Source organism: Erithacus rubecula (assembly GCF_903797595.1).
Source record: "Erithacus rubecula genome assembly, chromosome: 3".
Lineage (NCBI taxonomy): Eukaryota > Metazoa > Chordata > Aves > Passeriformes > Muscicapidae > Erithacus > Erithacus rubecula.
Window position 1 is genome coordinate 765,725 of NC_136689.1, and position 25,456 is coordinate 791,180.

The 25,456-nt window shown below is 61.4% G+C and overlaps 3 protein-coding genes across 4 annotated transcripts; 1 reads left to right on the forward strand and 2 right to left on the reverse strand.

The window, feature by feature from the left end:
- Positions 1 to 4,551: 4,551 nt before the first annotated feature.
- Positions 4,552 to 12,731, reverse strand: ZNF777 (zinc finger protein 777). Its single transcript, XM_079300809.1, has 6 exons — positions 12,452 to 12,731; positions 11,328 to 11,720; positions 10,130 to 10,256; positions 9,584 to 9,697; positions 8,467 to 8,721; positions 4,552 to 6,036 (listed from the first exon to the last, which is right to left on the reverse strand). The coding sequence occupies exons 1-6, from the start codon at positions 12,473 to 12,475 to the stop codon at positions 4,961 to 4,963; spliced, it is 1,989 nt and encodes a 662-aa protein (XP_079156935.1). The 5' UTR covers positions 12,476 to 12,731; the 3' UTR covers positions 4,552 to 4,960.
- Positions 12,732 to 15,330: 2,599 nt separating this feature from the next.
- Positions 15,331 to 21,806, reverse strand: LOC306799585 (zinc finger protein 783-like). Of its 2 annotated transcripts, XM_079300813.1 has the most exons (6): positions 21,647 to 21,806; positions 21,130 to 21,528; positions 19,877 to 20,003; positions 18,128 to 18,241; positions 17,835 to 17,945; positions 15,331 to 16,992 (listed from the first exon to the last, which is right to left on the reverse strand). In XM_079300813.1, exons 1-6 carry the CDS (start codon positions 21,668 to 21,670, stop codon positions 16,082 to 16,084), a joined length of 1,686 nt encoding a protein of 561 aa, XP_079156939.1. In that variant the 5' UTR covers positions 21,671 to 21,806; the 3' UTR covers positions 15,331 to 16,081. The 2 variants fall into 2 exon arrangements, with proteins under 2 accessions (XP_079156939.1, XP_079156940.1); XM_079300814.1 differs by lacking the exons at positions 19,877 to 20,003; positions 21,130 to 21,528; positions 21,647 to 21,806 and adding an exon at positions 18,483 to 19,681.
- A 115-nt stretch (positions 21,807 to 21,921) lies between these two features.
- On the forward strand, positions 21,922 to 25,026 carry LOC306799581 (tigger transposable element-derived protein 3-like). Its single transcript, XM_079300808.1, has 2 exons — positions 21,922 to 22,274; positions 22,524 to 25,026. The coding sequence occupies exons 1-2, from the start codon at positions 22,241 to 22,243 to the stop codon at positions 24,602 to 24,604; spliced, it is 2,115 nt and encodes a 704-aa protein (XP_079156934.1). The 5' UTR covers positions 21,922 to 22,240; the 3' UTR covers positions 24,605 to 25,026.
- Positions 25,027 to 25,456: the final 430 nt, after the last annotated feature.

The following is a 25,456-nucleotide window of genomic DNA, read 5'->3' on the forward strand; positions in this document are numbered from 1 at the left end:
TCTCTCCAAAACCTCTTCTCAACAAGCTGCAGCTGGGCCAGCAGCATCTCCTCCTGCTCCCTCAGGAACTGCTGCAGCTCCTTAAAGGTCTCGGGCACACACTGCAACTCCAACATCACTGTCCTCTGCAAGGCACAGCAAAGAGACCCTGAGCCTGTCCAGCCTCCAGCTGCTGCTGCAGAGAGGGGGCAAAGATCACACACAAAGGTTTGGTACAGGAAAAAAAACAGACCAGGGAGAATGGAGAGAGGGGTGGCAGGTCTGGATCCAAGGAGGCCATAGGAGATGGGCAGAAAGGGAGAGAGAAAAGAACACTGTTATGGATTAGGAGATAAATATATATGGAGAGAGGGAAAGATGGGACATTCCTGGGGAGACAGGGGGGTGAGCAGTGGGGGGACATGGAGAGGAACACACACCAGCAGATCACAGCTTTTCTGGTCTCATTTGGGCTTCAGTCTTTCCTTCTGTTTTTGTAGAAAAAGCAGGTTGCTCTGGAACGACTCCTGGATTAAAAAAACAAAAAAACAAAAAAACAAAAAACCAAAAAAACCCAAAAAACCAAAAAACAAACCCAAAACATTTTTGGTAATTTTGGAGTGACATTCGCAGGAGGGAGATGATGCCACCAAACAGCCCCTGTGGAGACAATCCCAGTTTGGGCAGTCACTGGGGAGTGCCTGGCAGTGGGTTTTGAGCTCAGAGACAGCACCCACCTCTCCAAACTCACTTTAGTCAGGCTGGGGAGATCCCCATCCACAGCTCTTATGACTTTATATTCCAGAAACATTTCTGGAATAACTTCATGTGGAAACCCTGGAGTTTGTGGATCATTTATTTATTAGAAAAAACAACTTTCAACACTGGAAGTGGGATTCCTGGGAAGAGGTCTGCAGCAACAGTAGCAGGGACTCAGACAAGCTCCATAAATTTGCTCTAGTATTAAAAAACTCCCCATGCTCTGAGTTATCTCCTGAGTTGCAGGGAGCCGAGACCCCACCCACATAGTGGGGGTGAAACCCTGGCTGGTGACATCTGGGGCACAAGGGACACAGAGGGGTGGCAGTGAGAGGGACCTGGGTGGCTGGGGCCAGGCAGTGGCAGAACCAGCAGCTCCAGCAGGGTGGGATACAGGACCCCAGCCCCCAAAGTGGTAGCCAGAGAGGGACCCCAGCCAGCAGCTGGGTGAGGCTGGCCAGGGACGCACCCTAAGCTGTGTGTGCAGGGGAATGGAGGACACCCACCCGTGCATGGAGGGGAGCCAGAGTGTGTGCCCGGACAGGACACTAACGTGTGCCCGGAGGGGCCCCTGCCTGTCCCTGGAGGGGCCCGCACGGGGCGATCCCGCTCCGTGCCCCGCCCCAAGCCCCCAGCCCGTACCCGCAGCTCCCGCGCCGCCGCTTCGGCGGGGAGGACGCGGTGCTGGAGCCCGGAGCAGCAGGGCTGGCAGAGCAGCAGCACAGCGAGCCGTGCCGGGGGCTCCGCGCCGGGCCGCCTCCCCCATGGCCGGAGCGAGCCCGGCTGCAGCGGGGAGCGGCACTGCGGGCAGGCGGCGGGGCGAGGGGCATCCCCCAGCGCGGCCGACACGCGCTGCCGGCATTCATTGCACACACGTGTGTGAGTGCGTCCGTCCATTGCACACACGTGTGTGAGTGCATCCGTTCATTGCACACACGTGTGTGAGTGCGTCTGTCCATTGCACACATGAGTGTGAGTGCATCCGTCCATTGCACACACGTGTGTGAGTGCATCCGTTCATTGCACACACGTGTGCGTGCATCCATGTCATTACACGTGCGTCCATGTCTGCGCCTCTGTGTGTCCGTCTCTCCCTGTGTCTATTCCTGTGCCTGCATCTCACAATACAAACACACGTGTCCATGTCCGTGTGTGTGTAAACAGGGGAGGAACAGGAAAACCCCGGGGGGACACGGGCTGGGGCCGTGTGTGTGCTGTGTGTGCCCGTGGGCAGCCAATGCGAGCGGGGACGCAGCAGTGGCCGCAGAAAGGGAGGGCTGGGATGAGTGTGAGTGTGAGTGAGAGTGAGAGCCCTCATCCCAGCCTTCATCCCCGCCTTCCCCCGGGGCACAGCTCGGCACGGTGCTGCCAGCGCCCGCGGATGCTCGGGATGCTTCAATTAATTGAATCATTAATAACCTGGAAAGCAGCCGGGAGCTTCGGCCCGGCTCAGCCCTGGTGAGCAGAAATCCCTTCCCCAGCCCTTGTTCTGGGATCCTGCCCCAGGCCTGGCGCTCGCCCGGGCTGGGTTAATGCAGTTTGAAGGGATTGTGGCTGGGATTGTGCTGTCTAAAATCCCCCAAACCCTTGGTACTCTGGGGCAGGAGAGCTCCAGCCTCCATCCCTGCACCCCTTCACTCTCACCCCGAGAGCAGCAGTGCTTAGGGAGCAGAGCCCCTGAGCTGCCTTCTTCCCTTGTCCCCTCTGTGCTGCTGCCCTGGGCTCAGCACTGGAGGCTGCTGGGTGCTCAGAACCAAGCCCCTGTATTCAGCCATTGGTTCTGCTCCTCCTCCACCCTCACGTGCTGCCAGCCAGGGCCCAGGGAGTGTTTTGGGGGGCACCATCCACCCCCTGACACCATAAAGCAATCGATCAAATCCCTCTCCAGGCAGCTGCTGCCCTGCCATGGCCGTGCCCTGTCGAGTGTCCCTGTCACCCCACTGCCAGCTCCTCTGCCCCAGGCCCTGGGCCAGCAGCTGTGACAGGTCATTCCAGCCCCCTGCCCCTGTCCCTGCAGCACCCCAGGGTGACAGCCTGATGTCCCCACTCCTCTGCAGACTCTAGGGTGCTGCCTGGGCTACACTGCCCACCTCACACCCAGGTTGGGACACTGCTGGCTCCTGCTTGTCCTCTGTTCCTGGAGCTGCTTTCTGGGAGCATCTGTGTCCAGTTCTTCCAGCACCCCAGGCCAGGGAGGGCTGGGTGTGTCACCAGCCCAAGCTGCAGGGACAGGAGCATTGAGTGTCCCACCATGGGACAATGCTGTTAATTGCCACCTGCTCTCAGGGCCACCATGGCTGTGTTGTCCCACTGGCACAGGAGCTGTGTCTGCAGATGGGTTGGTGACATTTGAGCTGCTGAAGGTCACCAGGATAGTTAAATCCAGCAGTGTCCAGTGGCTGAGGCTGTTAGATCTGTGTGTGGAGGAGCAGCTGGAGGAGCAGCAGTTGCTGTGGAGGGCACAGTGACATAGAGCAGAGCATGGGCACTGCCACCCTGGCCACACCAAGGTCCTGCCACTGCAGGGGGCAGCCAGGCTAGTACAGGCTCCTCAGCTTTTCTTTTGCAGAAAAAAAGTTGAATTCATCCATTTTTAGGAAGAAAAAAGGATTCTGCCAGGTCTGTGTTGCTGCCAGTGTCACGGGCACGAGCTGCTGAGAAGCAGAATCAGTTCTGCTTTTCACTTGCTTCTTCCCCATAATTGCATTTAGTCCTGGTGAGGGGGATGCAGGGAGGCTGCTGAGGGACACGGGGCTGCAGCCCCACCAGAGCACTTTCCATGGAATCCCAGAATGGTTTGGGTGGGATGGGACCTCGGAGCTCATCTTGTTCCACCCCCCTAGAAAGGCAGGAACACCTTCCACAATCCCAGAAGCCTCATCCAGCCTGGCCAAATTCCAGAGATGGAAGTGTCAGCTCCTGTCAGACAACACACCCTGACCTGAAACCCCAAACTTCTTCCAGGGAGTTGCAGGCACCACTCCAGCAGTGGGAAGGCAGGAACCCTGGCAGGAGCTTGCCCTGGCAGCCCCAAAATGCTCCCACCTACAGTGGTGAGCAGCTGGTGGCTCTCAGCAGCTCCACATGGCTACGCCAAGGAACCGAGCTGGTACAAACAGGAGCTCAGACCAACTGCAGGGAGATGGATCCTGTCCTGCCCACCCCAGCAGCAGCTGACCAGGAGCAGGGAGGTCTTTCCTTGGAGCTGCTCCTCCCCTGGGCAGGAATCCTGCCAGTCCTGCCATTCAGAGCACAGTTGATGCCACCAGCAGTAACTCAAGGACAGCAGAGCAGTTCAACACAACCAGATCCTGCTCTCAGTCCCTGCTGACCCCACAGCCCCCCACAGCCAACCCCACAGCACCCCAGTGGTGGTGGCAGGGCCAGCCCCCAGTGGGATGATTGAACACTAGGAATGAGTGTTTGGAGGAGCCCTGCAGAGGGGTCCTACCAGAAAAAGGGTCTTTTACTGCAACTAGAATTTTATTCTATTGTATAATTCAGGAGTGCATCACAGCCCCGTGAGCCGGGCAGGCACCAATCAGCGCTTCCAATCTAGACACACGCACAACTTCCTCATTAGCTGCATCTGTTAATTACTCACCTCCTCCCCCCGGCTGGAGCTCCTCCTGTCGCAGCCAACCCGGACGAGGCAGCGCCTCCACAGAGCTCCTGGACAAAAAGTGACTGTGCCAGAATCAGCCTACAGAGCAGTTAACAAAAAAAAAAAAACAAAAAAAACCCAAAAAACCAAAACAAACAAAAAAACCAAATAAAAACAAAACAAAAATAAAAATCTTGCCCACCCTAAGGTTGTTTATCAAATAAAAAGTTCCTCCACATTTATTAAAAAAAACAAACAGTAGATTTAAAGAGCAGTTACGAGTCCTAATCCGGCAAAACACCCTGTGTACAGGTTTCTTTTGTTGGTGGTTTGCTTGTTGGTGAGGATTCCCCCTAAATCAGCTGCTTCTGTTAATTTTATATATATATAATCTTTTAATTTTGCCGCGCGTTGCTTGCTTTAATTCATTAATTTATTTTCCAATCAGCCGAGTCTCCACCAGACCAGCGGCGCTACCACACAAAGCTTCCTTGATGTCCATGCCCTGAGCCGGGGTGGGGGGGAGATGGATGGAGGGAAGGGAGGGAGAGATCAGCGGAGGAGAAGGAGGATGAGGAGGAAGGAAGGGATGGAGGGAGAGGAAGCCTGGGCAGCCCCTCACTCTCCCATGTGCGTCCTCAGGTGGTACTTGAGCGACTGCTTGTAGCGGAAGCACTTGGTGCACTCGGTGCAGGGGTAGGGCCGCTCGCCGGTGTGCGCCCGCTGGTGCTCCAGGAGGTGATGCTTCTGCGTGAAGTTCTTGCCGCACTCGCTGCAGTGGTAGGGCCGCTCGCCCGTGTGGATGCGCTGGTGCTCCAGGAGGTGGTGCTTGCGGATGAAGCCCTTCCCGCAGACGGCGCAGGCGTGCGGGCGCTCCCGCGTGTGGATGCGGTAATGGTTGGTCAGCTTGGACTTCTCGCTGAAGGTCTTCTCGCACTGGCTGCACTGGTAGGGCCGCTCGCCGGTGTGAGTCCGCTGGTGCCGCAGCAGGTGGGAGGGCCGGGTGAAGTTCTTGCCGCACTGGGGGCACAGGAATGCCATCTCGTTCTTGCCGGCGTGGATCCTCTGGTGCATCAGCAGGCTGATCTGCAGGCGGAAGCTGCGCCGGCACTCGCCGCAGGTGAAGGGCCGCTCCCCCACGTGCGTGATCTGGTGCTTGCTCAGGCTGGACTTGTGGCTGAAGCTGCTCTCGCACTCGGAGCACTTGTAGGGCTTGCCCGGGGGCGGGGGCCGCGCCGGCGGCTTGAGGCCGTGCTCGGGGCGCCGCGGGACGCCCACGCCGCGGCGCGTGTGGCTGCGCTGGTGCAGCAGGAACTGCTGCTTGTTGCGGAAGCTGAGGTCGCACTCGTGGCACTCGTAGGGCCCTTCCTTGAGGTGGTTGCGCTGGTGGATCATGAAGTTGATCTTGAGCATGAAGCTCTTGCCGCACTCGGGGCAGATGTAGGGTCTCTCCCGCGTGCGGTTGCGCTGCTGCCCGCCGGCCGGTTTCATGTCCCCCGAGTCCCTGTCGCAGGCCGAGGCTTTCCTGACGCGGGCCAGGCTGCGGGGCGGCGCCTTGGAGCTGCACTGCGCCTCGCAGCCCAGCCCCGCCTCGTGCGCGGGGAACGCCGGCGCCTCGCCGCGCCCCGCAAACAGCGCCTCCGCATCCTCCTCCTCCTCCTCCTCCTCCTCCGTCTTGATCACGATGCCGTCCTCTGAGGGGGAAAACAAACAGGGTCAGCGTCAGGGGGTGGGATGGGGAGGCCTCTTACAGCCCTGGGTGCTGCAGAAACGCCTGCACGGGCTCCTGCAGCTGTTCGTGGGATACAAGGGCAGAGGATGGATGGAAGAGGGATGGATGGAAGAGGGATGGATGGAAGAGGGATGGATGGGAGAGGGATGGATGGCAGTGGGATGCATGGCAGTGGGATGCATGGCAGTGGAATGCATGGCAGTGGTGTGGATGGCAGAGGGATGGATGGCAGTGGTGTGGATGGCAGAGGGATGGATGGCAGTGGTGTGGATGGCAGAGGGGTGGATGGCAGTGGGATGGATGGCAGTGGGATGGATGGCAGTGGGGTGGATGGCAGTGGGGTGGATGGCAGTGGTGTGGATGGCAGTGGGGTGGATGGCAGTGGGATGGATGGCAGTGGGATGGATGGCAATGGGATGGATGGCAGTGGGATGGATGGCAGTGGGATGGATGGCAGTGGGATGGATGGCAATGGGATGGATGGCAGTGGGATACAATGGCAGTGGGATACAATGGCAATGGGATGGATGGCAGTGGGATACAATGGCAGTGGGATACAATGGCAATGGGATGGATGGCAGTGGGATACAATGGCAGTGGGATACAATGGCAGTGGGGTGGATGGCAGTGGGATGGATGGCAATGGGATGGATGGCAGTGGGATGGATGGCAGTGGGATGGATGGCAGTGGGATGGATGGCAATGGGATGGATGGCAGTGGGATACAATGGCAGTGGGATGGATGGCAATGGGATGGATGGCAGTGGGATACAATGGCAATGGGATGGATGGCAGTGGGATACAATGGCAGTGGGATACAATGGCAGTGGGGTGGATGGCAGAGGGATACAAGGGCAATGGGTGGATGGCAGTGGGATGGATGGCAATGGGGTGGATGGCAATGGGGTGGATGGCAGTGGGATACAATGGCAGTGGGATACAATGGCAGTGGGGTGGATGGCAGAGGGATACAAGGGCAATGGGTGGATGGCAGTGGGATGGATGGCAATGGGGTGGATGGCAATGGGGTGGATAGCAGTGGGATACAATGGCAGTGGATGGATGGAAGAGGGATGGATGGCAGTGGGATACAATGGCAGTGGGGTGGATGGCAGTGGGATGGATGGCAGTGGGGTGGATGGCAGTGGGGTGGATGGCAGCAGGCCAGGCTCCCCTTCATGTCACCAAGGCTGGATGTGAGCCAGGGATTTTGTTTGGTGACAGCAGCCATCCCATGGGGCCAGCACAGCCCAAGGAAAGGTCCATGGGGCGCCCCTCATGCCACCCCACACTGCACCTAAGCCAGGCCTAAACACTCTGCCAGGAACAGCAGCTACACTTTCCCAATAAAAGGAAACCAATGGGAGTGGATGTGTCAAAGCCATGGCCCTCGTCCCTCCGAGGTAAGGAAAAACCCAGGTCCTTCTCCCTGCCCTCTCTAAGGACCTGGGGGCTCAGCCCCCATCCTGGCCAGCACAGCCACAGCCACAGCCCCACCAGCCAGGCCCCATGCTCTGGCAGAGGCAGCAGCTCTCGGACAGGGATCAGCTCCAGCCCCACTGGTGGCTTGGCTGGTTTCCCTCACAAAGCCTTGAGCAAACCACAAGACCCACAAGACGGAGTTGAGGCCCTCTGGAGCCCAACTCTCTGTGTCTGGGTTTGTGTTTCACCACCACAAAGCCATCAGGAGGAGGGAACTCACCATGCCCAACCTCTCATCTCCCTGCTCTCCCATCCCCACCTTTACAGCACATCTGCAGGACTTGGCCTGTATCTGCCACTGCACTGGCAGAATTCTACACATGAAACACTTGGTGCCATCATCTCATCTCTCCACAAATCACCTCATCCTTCCCCTTCCCTCCTGGCAGCTCCCAAATCAGAGCTCCAGCCACATTCTTCCCTATCCTGTGGAGCAACTCCCACACTTGGCAACCTGCAGGACCTCCCACATTCCTCCAGCTGTGTCCAGTGTGTAACCACCCACTCCTCCACACCTCACACCAACACCTGCCTTCTGCCACAGCAGGGTTTTGGGAGCAGGGCTCACTGGGGCTCTCACAGAACACTGCCTGAGACACATCTTGGTCTCTGTGGGTAACCAGGGCTTTTCCCAGACTCAGAGGACTGGGCCAGTGCTTGCTGTGCTCCTGAGGAGCCCCTCAGAGACCACCATGGACGTGCTGCCTCCTCCTCCAAACTCAAGACCTGACCAGAGCCACTCCTGGAAGTTGTTACAGCCAGAAACTTTCCTTCTGGTGCCGATTTTGGGAAGGATTTAACTCCTCCTACCCATCCAACCCCTTCCCCACCTTTTCCAAAGCCACCACAGCCCCGTGGCCTCCTGTCCCTGCCACAGCAGGTGTGCAGAGCCGTGTCCCCAGTGTCTCACCCGTGCAGCTGCCGTGGTGCACGATGACCCTCTGGATCTCGTTGAAGTCGGCTCCGTACTCGGAGGAGTCCCCCAGGCTGGTCCCTGGGAGCTCCCTGGGTGGGGACACAGAGCCATAGGGGCTCTCACAAGCTGCCTCCTCATCTGGGCTCTGGAAGCTGCCCTCAGACTGCCCTGACATCCCGTGCAGCTCGGGGTTCTCGGGGCTGTCTTCAGGAAGGAGCTCCTCTGTTTTGATCACGACCCTTATTCCAGCTGCAGCAACGAGAGATTCCTGCCATCACTCCCAGCTGCCAGGATGATCCTGCTCCCAGCAATGCCCCTGCAGCCCCTGCCCTTCACCCACCCCTGCCACACTCCCAGCTCCAGCCCAGGACCCTCTGCAGGCACAGGGAACTCACTCCACCTGGCCTGGGCTGTTGGTGCCACAGCTCAGCACCCCTTGGCCACCCCACGATCTTCCTCTTCCCATTGGCCTCAATTTAATTTCAAGATCCTTGTGATGAAAAGCACAAGCAAGGTGCTGGCATGACCCCACATCCACAGCCTGGAATCAGAGATGCCACCATCTCTTCCAGGCCACCTCCTCATGTCCTTATCAGCCCTCTTATCACAGAGCAGGAGTTGCTCTGGGCCTCAGGGTCACTGGGACCCATTCCCAGCCCAGTCTTGCCCCTCAGCATCCCACCTCCCTGCACACAGCATGGACCAGGCTTCCCTCCCCAAGAGGATGCTCCAAGGATAAACCCAGGCACCATCCATACTAAGAGAGGGTGGAGAGGATTTTCTGGGTGGATGGGCTCTCCCAATGGGACCCCATTCTCCTTCCTTGCCAGGCACACTGGCTCCCTGAGGACCTGGTCTGGTTGCAGATGCTTCCCTTGCTGGGAAGGGCCCCCAGTGCCCAACTCTCCAGGCTCTGCTTGCCCTGGTTTCTATGTTGAGCTGTACCTGGACATCAAACCTCTCATCAGCCAAATTTATCCCATTCCTAGGCAAGGCTTCTCCTGATAAACCCCATCAGCCACAGCTCCCAGCAACATCTGCCTCAGCCTTGGGATGAGCAGCTGCTGGGAACACAAGGCAGGGCTGCCCTGGTGCCAAGGTGCCACCTCACCTGCCGTGGCATCAGTAATGATCTCACTCTCCTCCAGGTCCTGCTCGTTCCTGCCCCGCGATTCCTCCCCTTGCTCGATCTGAGACAAAACACCAGGTTTGGAAATTGCATAGTCTGTTGAGAGACAGAGGGGTGGGAGAGAGGGATTACTGCACTGGGAATCTAGTATTGGCTTCCATCTCTTCCCAGTGTGTGGGGGACATGTGAGGACACTCAGGAACATCCACAGCTCCAAAGTCCTCTAAAGGGGTGCATGGGCTGGTACCCACTGCAGATCCAGAAGATGCAGGGAAGCCCTCCCAACAGCCATGGTTTCTGTGGCTGGAAAAGGTTTGGGAAGTCTCCAGCCCACCTGCCCACAGGGCATCCCTCACCCAGCCAGAACACCACCACAGCATGAGCTGGAATAAACCCAGACTAAAAACATCCTCCTGTGTTTTTAAACCTTTAAAATGAGACATTTGGGTCTCATCCAAGGGGATCTCCAAGGAGGAGCCAGAAGGAGCCTCCTGTCCCTCACCAGGTCGAGGACACCCCTGTATTTACCCAGGGAGATCAGAGACTCGTAGTTCCCCTTCATCACATTCTTGTAGAGCTCCTTCTGCCACTCCTCCAGCTTCTCCCACTCCTTGTCATTGAAATAGACGGACACATCATCAAAGGTCACCGGCACCTGCAACGCCAACAGCGGGTTCCAGCAGGAGCCTGGACACAGCCACAGCTCCTTCAAGGCCATCAGTGAGCTGCTTTTTGCATTCAAAACAACTCCTGGGCAGCTATTTCTTTGGGAATAAAGGACTCAACCAAAGGGATGGCTCCTAGTGATGACTCCAGATTTCCCCAAAGACCCTGAGCTCCTCCTCTGCTCTCTGCAGGGTGATCAGGCTTGGGGGACTGTAAGGGAGAGACACCCCAGGAGATGGGCTGGACTCATCCCTATTGATGAGCTGATGTAACTCCCAGATTCAATTACCCCAGAACTCCAGGGAAAACTCTACCCAGGCCCAGAGGGCTTCCAAATATCCCTGGTTACTGTGTGCCCACCATCCACAGCTTCCCAGCTTGTCAGCCAAGGGACGACTCCCAAGAATAAATTCAGGATGTGCAAACTGGGCTGTGTTGGAGTGGAGCTCTTCAGAGGGAACACAGCAGTCCAGTTCTGTCCCTGAACTGCACTTAATGGGGTGTCAGGGTCTGAACCCACCTTTTCCTGATCCCCTCTGCTCCCTCCAGAGATACTCCCATTCCCATGTCCTACATGGTCTCATCTGCACACTCTGTGAAACTCAAGTAGGAACTGAATACTGATGGTGGGCACTTTCCAGAGCTCAGCTAAGCCCAGGGAGCTCATCTGCCCTCCTGAACCCCAAAGCTTCCCCCTCCTCTGCAGCAACTCCCACTTGCTCCATCCCTGGCCTGGGAGACTCTGCAGCATCAAGGTGGTCAAAATTAAAGAACGCAAAATCTGCAGAGTTTCTTCAAATGGTGGCCAAAAAAAAAAAAAAACATAAAGGACAAAAAAAGAGCCAACGGCCCCGGGGCTGTGCAGCGCAGTGGAGCAGAACTGAAACCTCTGGACTGAGTGTCAGGATGTCCTCCCAGGCTGTATTTTAGTCCCAGCAGGGGATGAGCTGCAATGGGCAGCTGCAGCGGTGAGAGACTCACCTGTGCTGGGCTGTCCCTGCTCACCCACCCCAGCCCTGCCCTGCAGGAGCATTTCGGGTGCAGTGCCCAGCACCGTTACCTTGGGCACTTCCCCCTTCCTGCCGGGGGGCAGCCGCAGGATCCAGAAGTTCCTGTTCTTCAGCAGGTTCTCCATGTTCTCCAGGCGCCGCTGGAGCAGCCCGTACTCCTGGATCAGGGTGCCCAGCGCCGCGCACTTGCTCTCCAGCTGATTCCCCAGCTCCGCCGCCGTCTTCTCACAATCGATCAGCTTCTTCTCCGCCATCCCCGTCCGACCCTCCAAGTCGAGCAGGCGGGTGGAGTGGGAATCCACCTTCCGTTCCACCGCCTGCACGGCCGCCACCACGGTCAGGGACAGCTCCGCCGTCTGCGTCTCCCGCTCCGAGGTGCGCTCGGGGCCGGCCGCTGGCCGCAGCGGCGAGGGGCAGCGCGGCGGCCGCACCGGCTCCGGCGCCTGCGGACACGAGGGGACGGGTTAGGGCGGGGGATGGATCCCCGCGGGGGGATAGAGACCCTCCCGGGGCGATAGAGACCCGCTCCGCCGCGCTGTGACAGGGACATCCCGGGGCCATGCGGGGATGGCCGCCGCAGGGCCCAGCGCTCGGCGGGGCGGCGGGGACGTCCCCGTGTCCCCGCTAAGCCGCTTACACCGCCCCGTGCCGGCCCCGCGGGACGGGCAGCACCGGGCGCGGCGGGGGCGGGGGGGAGGCGACACGGGATTGGAGGGGGGGTCGGGGGGTGACACGGGCCGGCCGAGCCCCGTTGCCATGGGCACGGCGAGGGGACACCCGGGGGGCTGCGGGCGCCCCGTCGCCATGGGGACCGGGCGGTGTCACGGGAGGGTCCCGGGGGGCCGCAGGGCCCGGCGGCGAGGCCGGAGCGGGGGGGGCGCGGCGAGCGGGCAGGCCCGGCCCCGACGGCAGCGCGGGCGCCGCCGGCCGCGGAGGCCCGGGCTCGGCTCGGCTCGGCGCGGCGCCGCCGCCCCCCCGGGGCCGCCCGTCCCGTCCCGTCGCCGCCCGTGGCCCCGGGGGAGCGGCCGCGGCCCCGCGCGCTGACAGCGCCCGCCGCCCCCCCGCCCGCCGCGGCCCCGACGGCGCGGCCCGGCAGCCCCGACGTGCGGCCCGCGAGGCGCGGGCGGGCGGTGCGCGGCGGGCCCGGCCCCGCGGCGGGCGGGCGCCTTTTTACCTGAGCGGGGGCCCCCTCGGCCATGGCCCTTTGTTCCGTGCCCGGGGCCCCGGGGGCCGCGGCCGGGAGGATCCAGCGCCCGCTCGCTGCTTCACCTCCGCCCGCCGCCGGGCATCGGGCTGGGCGCGGGGCGGCGCGGCGGGGCGGGGGCGCGGCGCGGCGGGGGCGGGGCGGGGGCGGCGCGGGGCCCGGCGGGCGGAGGCGGCGGGGCGGGGGCGGCGGCGGCGGCTCCGACACCGAGCGCGGCTCCGGGTCCGGGTCCGGGTCCGGCGCTCCGGCCGCGCCGCTGCCCCGCCGCGCCGCCAGGGGGCGCTGCCGCCGCCGGACCGCGCGCCGAGCGGGGCGGAGCGGAGCGGGCGCGCGCCGCACAGCGCCCCCTGGCGGCGCCACGGCGTCAGCGCCCCGCCCCGTCGGGGCCCCCTCACGGCGCCGCCCGCACCGGGACTGCGGGGACAGGCGGGAGTGCGGGGACAAGGGGGGCACTGCGAGGACAAGGGGGGCACTGTGGAGACAGGCGGGGACCGAGAGATTGGGGAACTGACGGGGCTGGCGGGACTGCGGGCACTGGGCGGGATGGGCGACTGGCGGCACTCGGGGCTCTGAGGAATAACTGGGAAGGCCCCGGGCTGTGGTGCAAGGTGACGGGAGGGGCTCGGTGCCACCGGGGAGGGACCGGGGGGTCACTGTGGAGGCCCCGGGGCGCCTTCCCCGGCCCCGCCCGTCGGGTCCCGCCGCCCCTCCCTGCGGGCTCGGAAATGGCGGCCGGAGGCGGCGGCGCCGTGGGGATGGAGCGACCCCTCCCCTCACCTCCATACCGGACCGCAGCATCCCATTGCATCCCATCCTATCCTATCCCATCGCATCCTATCCCTGTATCCCATCGCATCCCATCCTATCCTATCCTATCCCATCGCATCCTATCCCTGTATCCCATCGCATCCCATCCTATCCTATCCTATCCCATCGCATCCTATCCCTGTATCCCATCGCATCCCATCGCATCCTATCCCTGTATCCCATCGCATCCCATCGCATCCTATCCTATCCCATCGCATCCCATCGCATCCTATCCTATCCTATCCTATCCTATCCTATCCTATCCTATCCTATCCTATCCTATCCTATCCTATCCTATCCTATCCTATCCTATCCTATCCTATCCTATCCTATCCTATCCTATCCTATCCTATCCTATCCTATCCTATCCTATCCTATCCTATCCTATCCCATCCCATCGCATCCCATCCCATCGCATCCTATCCCATCCCATCGCATCCCATCCCTGTATCCCATCCTATCCCTGTAACCCATCCCATCCCATCCCAGTTCTGTCTTGCCCTGCCCCATTCTCTCCATCCCACCACGCCCTGTCCCATCCATGCCCTCTTGTCCCACCCCATCCACGCTGTCTCTTCTTGCCCCAGCACATCCCACTCCATACACCCATCCCATTCCGTGCTGTATGTCCGCTCTTGTCCCATCCAGTCCCACCCTATCCATCCTACATTTTGTCCCATCACATCCCTTTCCATCCATCTCATCCTGTCCCACTGTACTGTATCCCATCTGCCCTGTCCCAACCCACCCTGTTCCATCCCATCCCCATCCCATCTCCCCTGCTCTGGCACGCCTTGAGGGGGAGTTGGTGACACTGAGCACAGGGAAAGGCAGGAAACCCTTTGGTTTGTGGGAAAAGGGAGAGGACAAGTGGGATTCACTGGGGTCACTCAGAGTGTGGGGGATTCACTGGGGTCCCTCATTCCACCCCCCAGGCACCCAGCACGGATCAGGATGCCTGAGGGACTCTGGCACCCCCAGTCTCTGTGGATCCCAAGTGCCATATCCCCATGGTGGCTCTGACCTTCAGGCTGCCCCGTCCCCACCAGGTCCCAATTTGGAACAACCCCTGAGCCTCGTTGGAGCTTGGGGGGTCTCTGGTGGGGAGAGGAACTGTCTCCATATCCTGGCTCTGGCAAGGAAGAGCCTGGGGAATGCTGGGCTGAGAGGGAGCCTGGAAGGAAAAATCACCCAGTGTGTGGCACCAGCTGGGTGCCCTGTGAGGTCCCTTCCAACCCAGGCCATTCTTTGATTCCATGATCCCAGCTCCAAGGTGGCCACAGCCATCAATCCCTCTCCCTCATCCTGGGCATGGGATGTCCCAGCTCCATCCCACCACAGATCCAAGGATTCCTCAGCTGTCCACAGCCCCATGTGTGTGGCACAGGCTGGCTCCTGGAGCACAAACCCAAATCATAGCAGCAAACCACAAATCCCGGATGCAGCATCGCAGAGGAGCCTCGTTTAAAGCCAGGCCTGGCTCTCCAGCTGAGCTTGGCTTGTGCTGTTCACCTGTTCCACAATTACCTGGAAAAGCTCCTGAGTAGCAGCCAGGAGCACGATGAGCGAGCTGCAGGTACAAGCAAAGGGCCGGCACGGAATTCAGAATGGAAACACTGTATTGACAGACTTTACAAAAGTTATTACAAAACACGGTCACAAACCAGCAGCTGACGATACAGAGCGAAGAGACACCACGTACAGGCACCTCAGAACAACACCAACAGCTCCAGAAGTCATCCAATATTTACACAAACAGCTGGAAAACTCCGGGCGGTTATCGCATACATGGAAGTGTTTTAGAGTGAAATATAGTGTCACACCTTTCCTTGTAGTATTATCATCATCATAATTAATAATAATAATAATAATAATTAATAATAATAATAACAGACTACTTCTAGGTTAACTAAAAACCAAACAGCTCTTTACAGGGGTTAGGAGAAGCTGCTTTCACTCGTCTGACTTACCTGAGTGAGACCAAACCCAGTTAAAAAATAATAATAAAATCACCTTCATTGCCAGGAGTCCGTGTGTCGGCCCAGCGGGGAACCAGAGCCCGGCTGGTGCCAGTGACACCCTTCCAAAAAACAGAGACGTGTCCTCCTCGTGGGAGTGACCCCAGCACGCCTCCAAACGCTGCTCTTCCCGACTCCTCCTGCTCCAATGTCCTCAGCCCTTTCTCCTGCACCTGCTTCATCTCACCCTGCTCTTTGCCACGCTCTCCTCTCCGCTTTTCCGCCTTTCACAAATCCCGCCTCGTGCCCTGAGCACCTCTCTCTTGCCTTGCTCCCAGTCCTTGGCCTCGCAGCCTTTCCGGGACGCGGCGACGCAGCGGGAGCGGCCGGCTGGGAACGGCGCCTTCCTTCCCTCCCTCCCTCCTTCCTCGCGCTTCCAGCCTTGCAGTGAAACGAGTGGAAAAAAGAAAGCGAAAGCTTGTCACTCCTGAATATGCACAAAGATAGGTGGGGGAACACCTGCTAAATACGGACCCCAGAGAAATCGCTCGGGATTATTCTCTACGGGCAGAATCCAACCCTGCGTAGGGAACAGCGAGCACACGGGGCCTGCGCCGCGGTGGAAGCGCCACGGGAACCCCGCGGGGTCCCAGAGCTGCCTGGGCCGGCCGAGCAGAGTCTGTAAGAGGAATTCCTTGGATGCTTCACCAAAGCGGGCTTCGTAGCATGACCACATGGATTAGCTGCGATACAAGTCACCTGCCATCATGCTGCACGTCCACCTGCCGGACCGTCGCGGTCACCGCCAGCCCTCCTGCCCCGGGCCCCACCATGGCTACTGCTTAGTCTCTTTCTTCACGCAGAAATGGTCGGTTTGGGTGCCCGCCGAGCCCAGGTTGTGCTGGGAATCCTCGCCGGGCCGCGGGTTGCGGGAGTGGATTTTCTGGTGGCAATTCAGGGACTCCTTGTAGCGGAAGTGCTTGCCGCAGACGGGGCACTGGTAGGGGGTCTCCCCGGTGTGCACCCGCCAGTGCTTGAGCAGGTGGTCCCGCCGGATGAAGCTCTTGCCGCACTCGGTGCACTGGTAGGGCCTCTCCCCGGTGTGGATGCGCTGGTGGCGGATGGCTTTGGAGAGGTCTCGGAAGTCCTTCCCGCAGTAGGTGCACGTCAGCGGCCCGTCGCCCTTCCCCGTGTGCAGCTTCTGGTGCAGGATCAGACTCACTTCCAGGCTGAAGCTCTCCTTGCACTGGGAGCAGGTGTAGGGCCTCTCCACCATGTTGTTCACCTGGTGCCTGACGAAGCCGTACTTGAAGCCCGAGCTCTTCTCCCCGTCGGGGCGCTTGGACGCTTTGGAGCGGGAGGGGCCCTGGCCCTTGGCTTTGGATTTCTGCCGGAAGCTCTCGCCGCGCTCCAGGGACGTGCGGGCCTCCTGGCTGGCGTGCGCCTTCTGGTGGGTGGCGAAGAGCTGCTTGTCCAGGAAGCTCTCCCCACACTCACAGCAGATGTAGGGCCCCTTGTCGGCCGCCGCCTCCTCGGGCTCCTTCCTGGCCAAGTCTCTCCCGCGGCGCACCGAGCGCCTCAGCCCGTTGCCCGTCGCCGTTCGCTGCGGCGGGGCCGAGCCGCTCTGGCTCTTGCTGCTCGACTGCATCTCCTCCTCTGGGCTGGAGAAAGCCTCTTCCCACTTCCCTGTCAAGGACCTGGAAAGCTCCATGTTCTCAGAGCCTTCCTCATCGCACGGCTGTTCGTCTGGCAGAGCAGAGACACTCGTGTCATTTGGGGAGGCAGAGGGAGTTGATTTGGAATCTCAGAATTGTTGAGGTTTTAAAAGGCCTCGGAAATCATCGAGTCCAACCATCCCCAGCACTGCCAAGGCCACCCCTGACCTTATTTCCAAATGCCAAATCCACATGGATGTTACATCCCTCCAGGGATGGGGACTCCACCAGTGCCCTGGGCAGCCACAATACAGAGCAGACCCTTTTGGGGAAGAAATTTCCCCAATTTCCAACCTGACCCTCTCTGGCACAGCCTGAGGCCATTCCCTCTCCTCCTGTCCCTGTTCCCTGAGAGCAGAGCCCAATCCCCCCGGCTGTCCCCTCCTGTCAGGGAGATGTGAAAAACCTCAAGGTCCCCCTGAGCCTCCTTTTCTCCAGGCTGAGCCCCATTCCCAGCTCCCTCAGCTGATCCTGATCCGTTACAGACCCTTCCCCAGCTCCATTTCCTTGTCTGGACACACTCTAGCAACATCCTGGCTTCAATTATATTGTAATATAGCATTATGTATATAATTTGGCTATAGATAGGTAGCCAGAGGGAAAAAAGAGGGTTCCTGAAGCAGGACACATCTTTAAGAACTTGTGGGTTAAGATAAAGGCCAAAAAAAACAGAGGAAAAAGGAAAAAAACCTTTTTTTCCTCATGGGCTGAGGCTGAAGGATCTCCCACAGTATAAACCATGATTCAAAGCAACTCCCTGAAATTCTAGAAAAGCACCATCCAGAAAAGCTGAGCTGCTCCTGGGAATGAGGCTGGGAAGGCAAAACCACATCTAGGCAAGGGACACTTCCCAAAGCAGCTCAGTGCACTCACATGTACCAGGGACCTCCATGTTCTCCTCTTCCTCAGAGCCTTCGTGGCTTTCAGCCAGAGCCTCTTCATATTTACCCCACGAGCTGTCATCAGGTCCAGGGAAGAAAAACTCTGCAAGAGAAAAGAGCAGGAGTTACACTTCAACCTTCCAGCTGCTTCAGAGGATTCCAGGAGAGATGGATGCCTCAGGTGGGAGACAAGCAGGAAAGCAAAGTCCCCCTGTACCTGAGGAGAGACCTGACAGAATAGAACAGCCCCACACCTGCCTCCACCTCTCCACCCTCGTGGCTCACCAGTGGTGGGGTCTGTGGGAGTCTCTCCTCCCTCAGAGTCCTCCTGATCCTCGGCGTTGGGATCCTCTCCCTGCTCAATCCGTGTCAGCAGCTCAGGTTTGGAAATAGCAGCATCTGCACGTGAAAAGCAGATGAGAATGTTTCCCCTGCCCTGGCAGGAGAGCGACTGTGCAGCCTTTGCCCACCGACCTTCCTTGACTGGGAACCTCAGGGACAGGCTGAGGAAGCTGCTGTCACCCCTCTGCCCCGCTCACCTGGCGTGGGCCCTGGATGCAGGAGCACACTCTGCTCAGGTGAGGAGCACCTCCCAGCCTGCAGCATGAGGAGGACAGGAACAAAAGGCACCCAGGCTTACCTGCAGGCTCTCCTGTCTTCTGCTCTGCGCTAAGGTCTGCGGATCCATTACAATGGGGACTCCAGCTCGGGAGCAGCAGCAGAGCTGCCAGCACTGCCCTCCCCGTGCGGTTCCCTCCAGCCAGCACCGCTCCGTCCCGCTCCTCCGAGTCACGGGCTGCTCGCGGGTTTTGGTGGGGGAACGGGGACAACCACCATCTCTGCTCGGGTGGAGAGCAGAAAACTTCACTTCCAGACATGTGGGAGGCCCTGGGGGGTTAAATTCCCACCTCTGCTCCGGTGGATCCGTTTGCCTTACACAGGAGCCAAAGCCCTAAACCTCGTTTCTCAAGGGAAACCTTGGGATGAAGCACAGATACGTTTCTCTAAGCTCCAGGCTGGGATCTCCAGATCCCCTGCAGCAGGACAGCTGCACTCCTGCACCTCAGGAACAGGACATGGGATTGGTTTGAAAACGGGAGAATGAGGGCTGTGGTTACCCTCTGCCTTTCTCCCTGGCACACAAGGACTGCAGGAAACCTCTGTTTGAAGATATAAATGAGGGGGGAAAAAAAAAAAAAGCAGGAAAGGATTGGGCAGAGCTGGATGGCAGGGAGGCAGATGAGCCTGGACCCGGCACAGGGAAGTGTCTGGCTACCAGGGACAGTGTCTGCACCCCCACCTCCAAGGCAAGGTCACTTCTGGAACATGTTGTGAAGGCAACGTGTTCCCCAGAGGGAATTCCCATGGCCAGGACTGGCAGGAGCGAGCGGAGCGCGTTCCTTTGGCTGGGAATGCACTGCCCTGAGCTGCTGAGGGGAAAGCAGGAGGCAAAGCTCAGCCTCAACTGCTGCTTCTCCCCAGCTCTGCCCCAGCAGATCCCGCAGCACTCGAGCAGGACTCACTCCCTGGGGCTGGACAGAGCACCAGGAAAATGTCACTTCTCCCTCGTGGGAGAAGAAAGGGAACTCTGCACAACTACCCATGGAAAGGGCTGGAAGGAACCTCAGAGGCAGGGCACCCTCTGCTGCCCTAAGCAGCCAGGGGGCTGATGTACCCAGAGCAGTGGATCTGTGGACCTTGGCGTGACAAAGGAACTTCCCTCTTCCCCAGCTTTGCTTGAATCAAGGTTCCTCTCACTTCCCCTCCTCCTCCTCACAATCCCAGCACTTGCTGGGCTGGATGGTCACAAGGACCATCAGGAAGCAACAGTGCACTATCCCTGTAGTAACATTCACGATATTCTTCCACCCTCAGTGTGGCTGTGAGAGCTGAACTCACTGCCAGGGCTGTGACACCTCCCCAGAGCACACCACCCCCTCCCTGATCCTGCAGGACACAGCGCTGCTTCCATCCACCAGTTCCCAGGAAAACTCAGTGCCAGGAGGCTGAGGGCAAACCCTGGCCCATGGTTACCCATGGAGATGACGGCCTCGTAGTTGCCTTTCATGATGTGCCTGTAGAGCTCCTTCTGCCACTCGTTGAGGCTCTTCCACTCCTCCTCAGAGAAGTTAAACGAGGCGTCGTTGAAGGCCACGGGGACCTGCAAGGAGCAGCACCACGGGGTTGGTTTCTCATTGAAGAAAACATCTGGAGATGTTTCCTCATTTAATTTTCTCACTCAGACTCCTCAAGTGTTGTGTAGGATAGTCCCAGGCAGGAACATCTGCTCCTTCCCACGTGCCTCATCCCTCAAGGGACGAGACGGGGATTTCCCCTGTCACCCGCCTGTCACCTCCCCCTGCTCAGCCTCCTCCTGTCACAGGCAGTGCCCCGTGCACAGCGCCTGGCACAGACTCCTCTTCACCTCCTTTTTGACACATTCTGCTGCTCAACACCTCTGAACAGCCACTGGGGATGTTCCCAAGCCTTCCCAATTACACAGGGCTGAGCCACAAAATTCCACGTGATCCAAACACAGGAATTTGTCACATCCCTCCCAGATCACACATGCACGAGCAGAGTATCACCAACACAGCAGGACCTGTGCTGGTGCTTCTGAGTGCTGAAGGGAAAAGAGTGCTGTGGGGGAGCCATGAACTGCCCTCAGTGCTGCAGCTGCCCCAAAATGGGGCTGTGAGTGCAGGGAGCAGGCTGTCAGTGCAGGATATGGGGCTGACACTGCAGGATATGGGGATGTGAGTACAGAATATGGGGCTGCCAGTGCAGGGATCAGGCTGTCAATGAAGGATATGGGGTTGCCAGTGCAGGATATGGGACTGTAAAGAGCATGGGGCTGTGAGCTCAGGATATGGGGCTGCCAGTGAAGGGATCAGGCTGTCAGTGAAGGATATGGGCCTGCCAATGCACAGGATATGGGGCTGACAATGCACAGGATATAGGGTTGCCAATGCACAGGATATGGGACTGTGAGCTCAGGGCATAGGGCTGTGAGCTCAAGATATGAGGCTGACAATGCATAGGATATAGGGCTGCACAGGGCATGGAACTGTGAGCTCAGGATATGGGGCTACCACTACAAGATAGGGAGCTGCCAGTGCAGGATATGGGGCTGTGAGTCAGGATATGGGATTGCCACTACAGGATATGGGGCTGACAATGCACAGGATATGGGGCTGCACAGGGCTTGGGGCTGTGAGCTCAGGGCTCCGAGCCCAGCACACGTGCAGAACAGCCCCGTTTTACAGCAGGGATCAGAGAACCGTTACCTTGGGGACTTCCCCTTTCGCGCCCGGGGGGAGCCGCAGGATCCAGAAGTTCCTGTTCTTCAGCAGGTTCTCCATGTTCTCCAGCCGCTTCTGCAGCTGCCCGTACTCCTGGATGAGAGTGCCCAGCGCCGTCCACTTGCTCTCCAGCTGGTTCCCGAACTCCACCGCCGTCTTCTCGCAGCCGATCAACTTGGTCTCCGCCATCCTCATCCTGCCCTCCAGGTTCATCAGCTGGGCCGCCTGGGTGTCCACCTTCCTGTCCACGGCCTGGATCTCGGTGACCAGCGTGAGCGAGATCTCGGCGGCCGGCAGCTCGGCCTCGCCGCCGGGGCCCTGCTCGGGGGCGGCCAGCGGCTGCTCCAGGCCCAGCTCCTGGGGCTCCATCATGCACTCCAGCTCCTGAGTGGGGAACGCGCCGCGGTCAGCGCGGGGACGCGCCCGCAGCCCCGCGGGGGGGGCGGGACGCGCGGGGCCGGGCCGGGGGGCGGGGGAGGCGGGGGGCGGCGGCGGCGCTTACCTCAGCGGGGGCCCAGTCGGCCATGGCGCGGGGGGCGTTGCGGGCGGTGCGGGGCGGCGGCGCGGGCGGGCAGCGGCGGCGGGGCCGGGCGGCGGCGGCGGCTCAGCAGCGGCGGGGCGGAGCGGCCATGCCGAGGGCGCGGGGCGCGCTGGGAGCGGCGGCGGCGGCGCCCGGCGCCACAGCGACCCCCGGCGGCGGGCGGACCGCGCGCCCATTGGGCGGCGGCGCAGCCAATGGAGGGGCGGAGCGCCGAGGGGGCGGGGCCCGGCGTCACGCGCGCTCCCGCCGCCGGTAGCGGGGCCGCGCGAGACGGGGGCGGCGCCGGGCGGGATCGGGCGGGCGAGAGGGGACCGGGACCGGGATCGGGATCGGGACGGGGATAGGGACAGGTACGAAAACGCCACCGCGGCCCACCGGGGCTCGGCGGCCCCGCCACCGGCCCTGCCGCCGCGTCCCGCCGCCCGGCCGCGCTCCGTCATCCCGGTGCGGCATCACTCAATCACCGCCATCCCTCGCTCTGCTGAGGCCTCGAAGAGAGCAGCACCGGGAGCCGGTGTCGCCGCGTTTTCTGAGGACCGGGACGGTGCTGGTGTCATGAAGGAGGACCGCCAACATCCCGTCGACCTGGGTGAGGCACCGGGGCCAGCCCGGCAGCGGTTCTGGCACTGCCGGTCGTGGCCCGGCCTCACCGGGTCGGTGCCGGGAGCAGGAGGTCACGGGGTGGCTCTGGGGTCACCACGGGAGCATACCGGCTTCCTGTACCCATCGCCACGGGCAGCCAGCCCTGGCCTGGAGTGACCCGTGTCATCCCTGGTGGCATCTCCGTTGGCATCGCCGGTGGCATCACTGGCTGTCCCTCCTCTTGTCTCTGTGACAGGTTACGCCATCACCAAACCCGACATCCTGGCCGAGGTGGAGCGAGGGGACGAGGAGGTGGCGGCGGCAGCGGGGCCGTACGGGGAGCACCAGAGCCCCCGGCCGCATGCGGCACCCGCCGGGCCCTCCCAGGGTGAGCGGGGCTCGGGGACGGGCGGGATCGTGGCCATCCGGGACCAGGAACGGCACTCGGGCTCTGGGCCGGGTCCCGCCCAGCCCGGGACTCGCTCCCGCGGGATTCCCGGTGCGGCGGCCGCTCCCCAACGCGCTCCTGTCTCCACAGGGGATTGGCAGATAAAGGAGGTGAAGAGCGAGGACGGGGTGTCCCCACCGCCCTGCTCCCCCCCGGCCCGCCACACCGGCCCCGCCGATTTCCTCATCCCACTGCGGGATCGGGGCTGCGGCTACTGCGGCGTCCTCGAGCCGGAGCCGAATCCCGGTGCCGGTAACGGGGGGTTCATCGCCGCACCCCCCGCCTTCGAGAGCCTCCGCTGCCGGCCCGGGGAGTGCGAGTGCGGCCGAGGCATCGGGCACAAGCCGGACCTGGTACGGCACCGGCTGGGGCGCGGCGCCGAGCTGGGCTACGGCTGCGGCCGCTGCGGGAGAGGCCTCGCCGAGCCGGCGGGGCTGGGGGCCACGGGCAGCCCCCACCGGCCGGGACCCTGCCCCGGGCGCTCCCCGGGCACGGCGGAGGGAACGACGGCAGCGCCGCGGAAGGAGCGAAAGGAGCTGTCGCTGACCGAGAAGGTGCGTGTGCTGGAGATGCTGGAGGGCCCCAAGGTGTCGCAGAGCGAGCTGGCCAAGCGCTTCGGGGTGTCGCAGCCCCAGATCTGCCGCATCATCAAGAACAAGGAACGCATCCTGAGCGAGTGGCACCGAAACGGCGACCCCGAGCGCAAGCGCAAGCGGGAGGGCAAGGACGCGGCGCTGGAGGCCGCGCTGCTGCGCTGGGTGGAGGGTGTCCGCACCGCCGAGCTGCCCGTGGGCCGCCCGCTGCTGCAGCTCAGGGCCAGGCACCTGGCCCGGCCCGATCCCGAGCCCAGCGGCGGCTGGCTGGCTCGCCTGGGCGCTCGGCACGCCCTCGCCGGCAAGAAACCCCCGGCAGAGAAAGGGGACGCGGAGCAGCCCACGGCGGAGCACTGGGCCGGCGCGGTGCTGCCCGGGCTCCTCCGCAGCTACGCGCCCGCCGAGATCTTCGCCTGCGGGGAGACCGCGGTGCTGCTCCCGGCCGGCGGCCCCGGCACGGGCGAGAGCCCCGGCGAGCGGCTGCTGCTGCTGCTGTGCGCCAACGCCAGCGGCTCGGAGAAGGTTCCGCTGCGGGCGGTGGGGGACAGCCCCCGGCCCCGCTGCCTGCGCGGCGTCAACCTGGAGCAGATGCCGTGGAGCTACCGCGCCGGCAGCCCGGCCGGCCTGACCGCCCCGCTCTTCGCGGAGTGGCTGCGGGAGTTCAACGAGGGCAAGCGGCGGCAGGGCAAGAGCGTCCTCCTCCTGCTGGCCAAGCACGAGGCGCACCCCTACCTGCAGCTGTCCAACGTCAGGATGGTCTTTGTCCCTCCGGCCACCGCCCTGGCCCAGCCCCTGGACCGCGGCATCGCCAGCGACCTCAAGGGCCACTACCGGCGGCGGCTGCTGCGGTGGCTGCCGGCGGAGCGCGGCGCGGGCCAGCCCAGCCTGCTGGATGTGCTGCACATGCTGGCGCAAGCCTGGGGCGATGTTCACCCGGGGCTCATCGCCAGCTGCTTCCGCGCCGCCGGCTTCACCCCCGACGCCGGCGCCGAGGCCGTGTCCCTCACCTCGGCAGCCGGGCTGCTCGGCCGGGAGCGGCTGCAGCGCGACGGGGACGCGGCGGACGGGGACGAGGGCACGGCGGAGGGCGAGGACGCGGGCGAGCTGGCGGCCGTGCCGCCCTGCCCCTCGGAGCGGGAGGTCTGGAGGAGCCTGGCCACGCTGCGGCGGTACCTGGAGTGCCAGGCCACCTCGCCGGACCTGTTCCAGGCTTTCTACGAGCTGGAGGATGCGGTGCACATGGTGTCAGCCGGCGCGGGGCGAGCCTTCCTCGGGGACGCCCGTCCCAAGCAGTGAGCCGTGAGAGGGACCGGTGCTCACTGGGGCCATCACTGGCCCGGCCTGGCCACTGTTCCCTGCAGTTGTGCCGTGGGGTTTGCTGTGGGTCTGCGTGGCCCCGTGGGATCACCGTGCGTGGAGCTGCTACGCTCTGGGTGTCACCCGTGGGGCAGTGGCAATGCTGGGGACACAAACATGCTGCCAGAACCTTCTCCCAAGAGGATGGCTGCTGCAGCCAGCAAGAAATGGTGTGGAGCTGCTGCCAGTGGGGATTTACCCTGAGTGGGGTAGTTGTGACTGCCGTGGGGGGATGTGGGTGGTGCTGGAGTGTCCCTGTGCTGGGGACAGCAGCTCTTTCCCATGGGGGAATCGGGTGCCATCGGCTGCTGTCACCACGTGGTGCCCGGAGGATTGTTACAGGCATTAAAATGTTAGGATTCAGCAAAGTGAAGCACGGGTGGTTTTATTCTACTGTCGCATCCACTATTGAGTGGGGCAGAGCTGCCCGGGGTTGCCGAGAGTAGTGGGGACACCCCAAATCCCCCCTTCCTCTCCTGGGGCCATCCCGAGCTGTGCCATTCCCACCCGGGTACCAGGGCCATGGCAGCACCTGGCATGGACTGGCTGACCCCCCTGTCCTGGCTGTGCCAGTCCTGGCGACACCCACGGGCACCCTTGGGATCCCCTGCACAGCCCCCCTGGACACTGTGCACCCTGTCCGCAGGGTGGAATGCAGCGATGTTCCGTCCCGGTAGGATGAGCCCTCCCGCGGGACTGTTCCTCCGGGTGCACTGTCCAGTCCCGGTGGGATGTCCCATTCCGGTGGGATGTCCCGTTCCGGTGGGATGTTCCGTTCCGTTGAGATGTCCC

Bases quoted from the DNA above. Each gene is read 5' to 3' on its own strand.
- ZNF777 (XM_079300809.1), bottom strand. From the start codon at position 12,475: ATGGCCGAGGGGGCCCCCGCTCAG. The intron at 11,721-12,451 runs GTAAAAAGGCGC...TCGTGTCCGCAG, and splicing joins CCGAGGGGGCCCCCGCTCAG to GCGCCGGAGCCGGTGCGGCC. The intron at 6,037-8,466 runs GTGAGACACTGG...TTTCCCCCTCAG, and splicing joins GCACCACGGCAGCTGCACGG to AGGACGGCATCGTGATCAAG.
- LOC306799585 (XM_079300813.1), bottom strand. From the start codon at position 21,670: ATGGCCGACTGGGCCCCCGCTGAG. The intron at 21,529-21,646 runs GTAAGCGCCGCC...TTCCCCACTCAG, and splicing joins CCGACTGGGCCCCCGCTGAG to GAGCTGGAGTGCATGATGGA. The intron at 16,993-17,834 runs GTGAGTGCACTG...CTGCTCTGCCAG, and splicing joins CATGGAGGTCCCTGGTACAT to ACGAACAGCCGTGCGATGAG.
- LOC306799581 (XM_079300808.1), top strand. From the start codon at position 22,241: ATGAAGGAGGACCGCCAACATCCCGTCGACCTGG. The intron at 22,275-22,523 runs GTGAGGCACCGG...TCTCTGTGACAG, and splicing joins CCAACATCCCGTCGACCTGG to GTTACGCCATCACCAAACCC.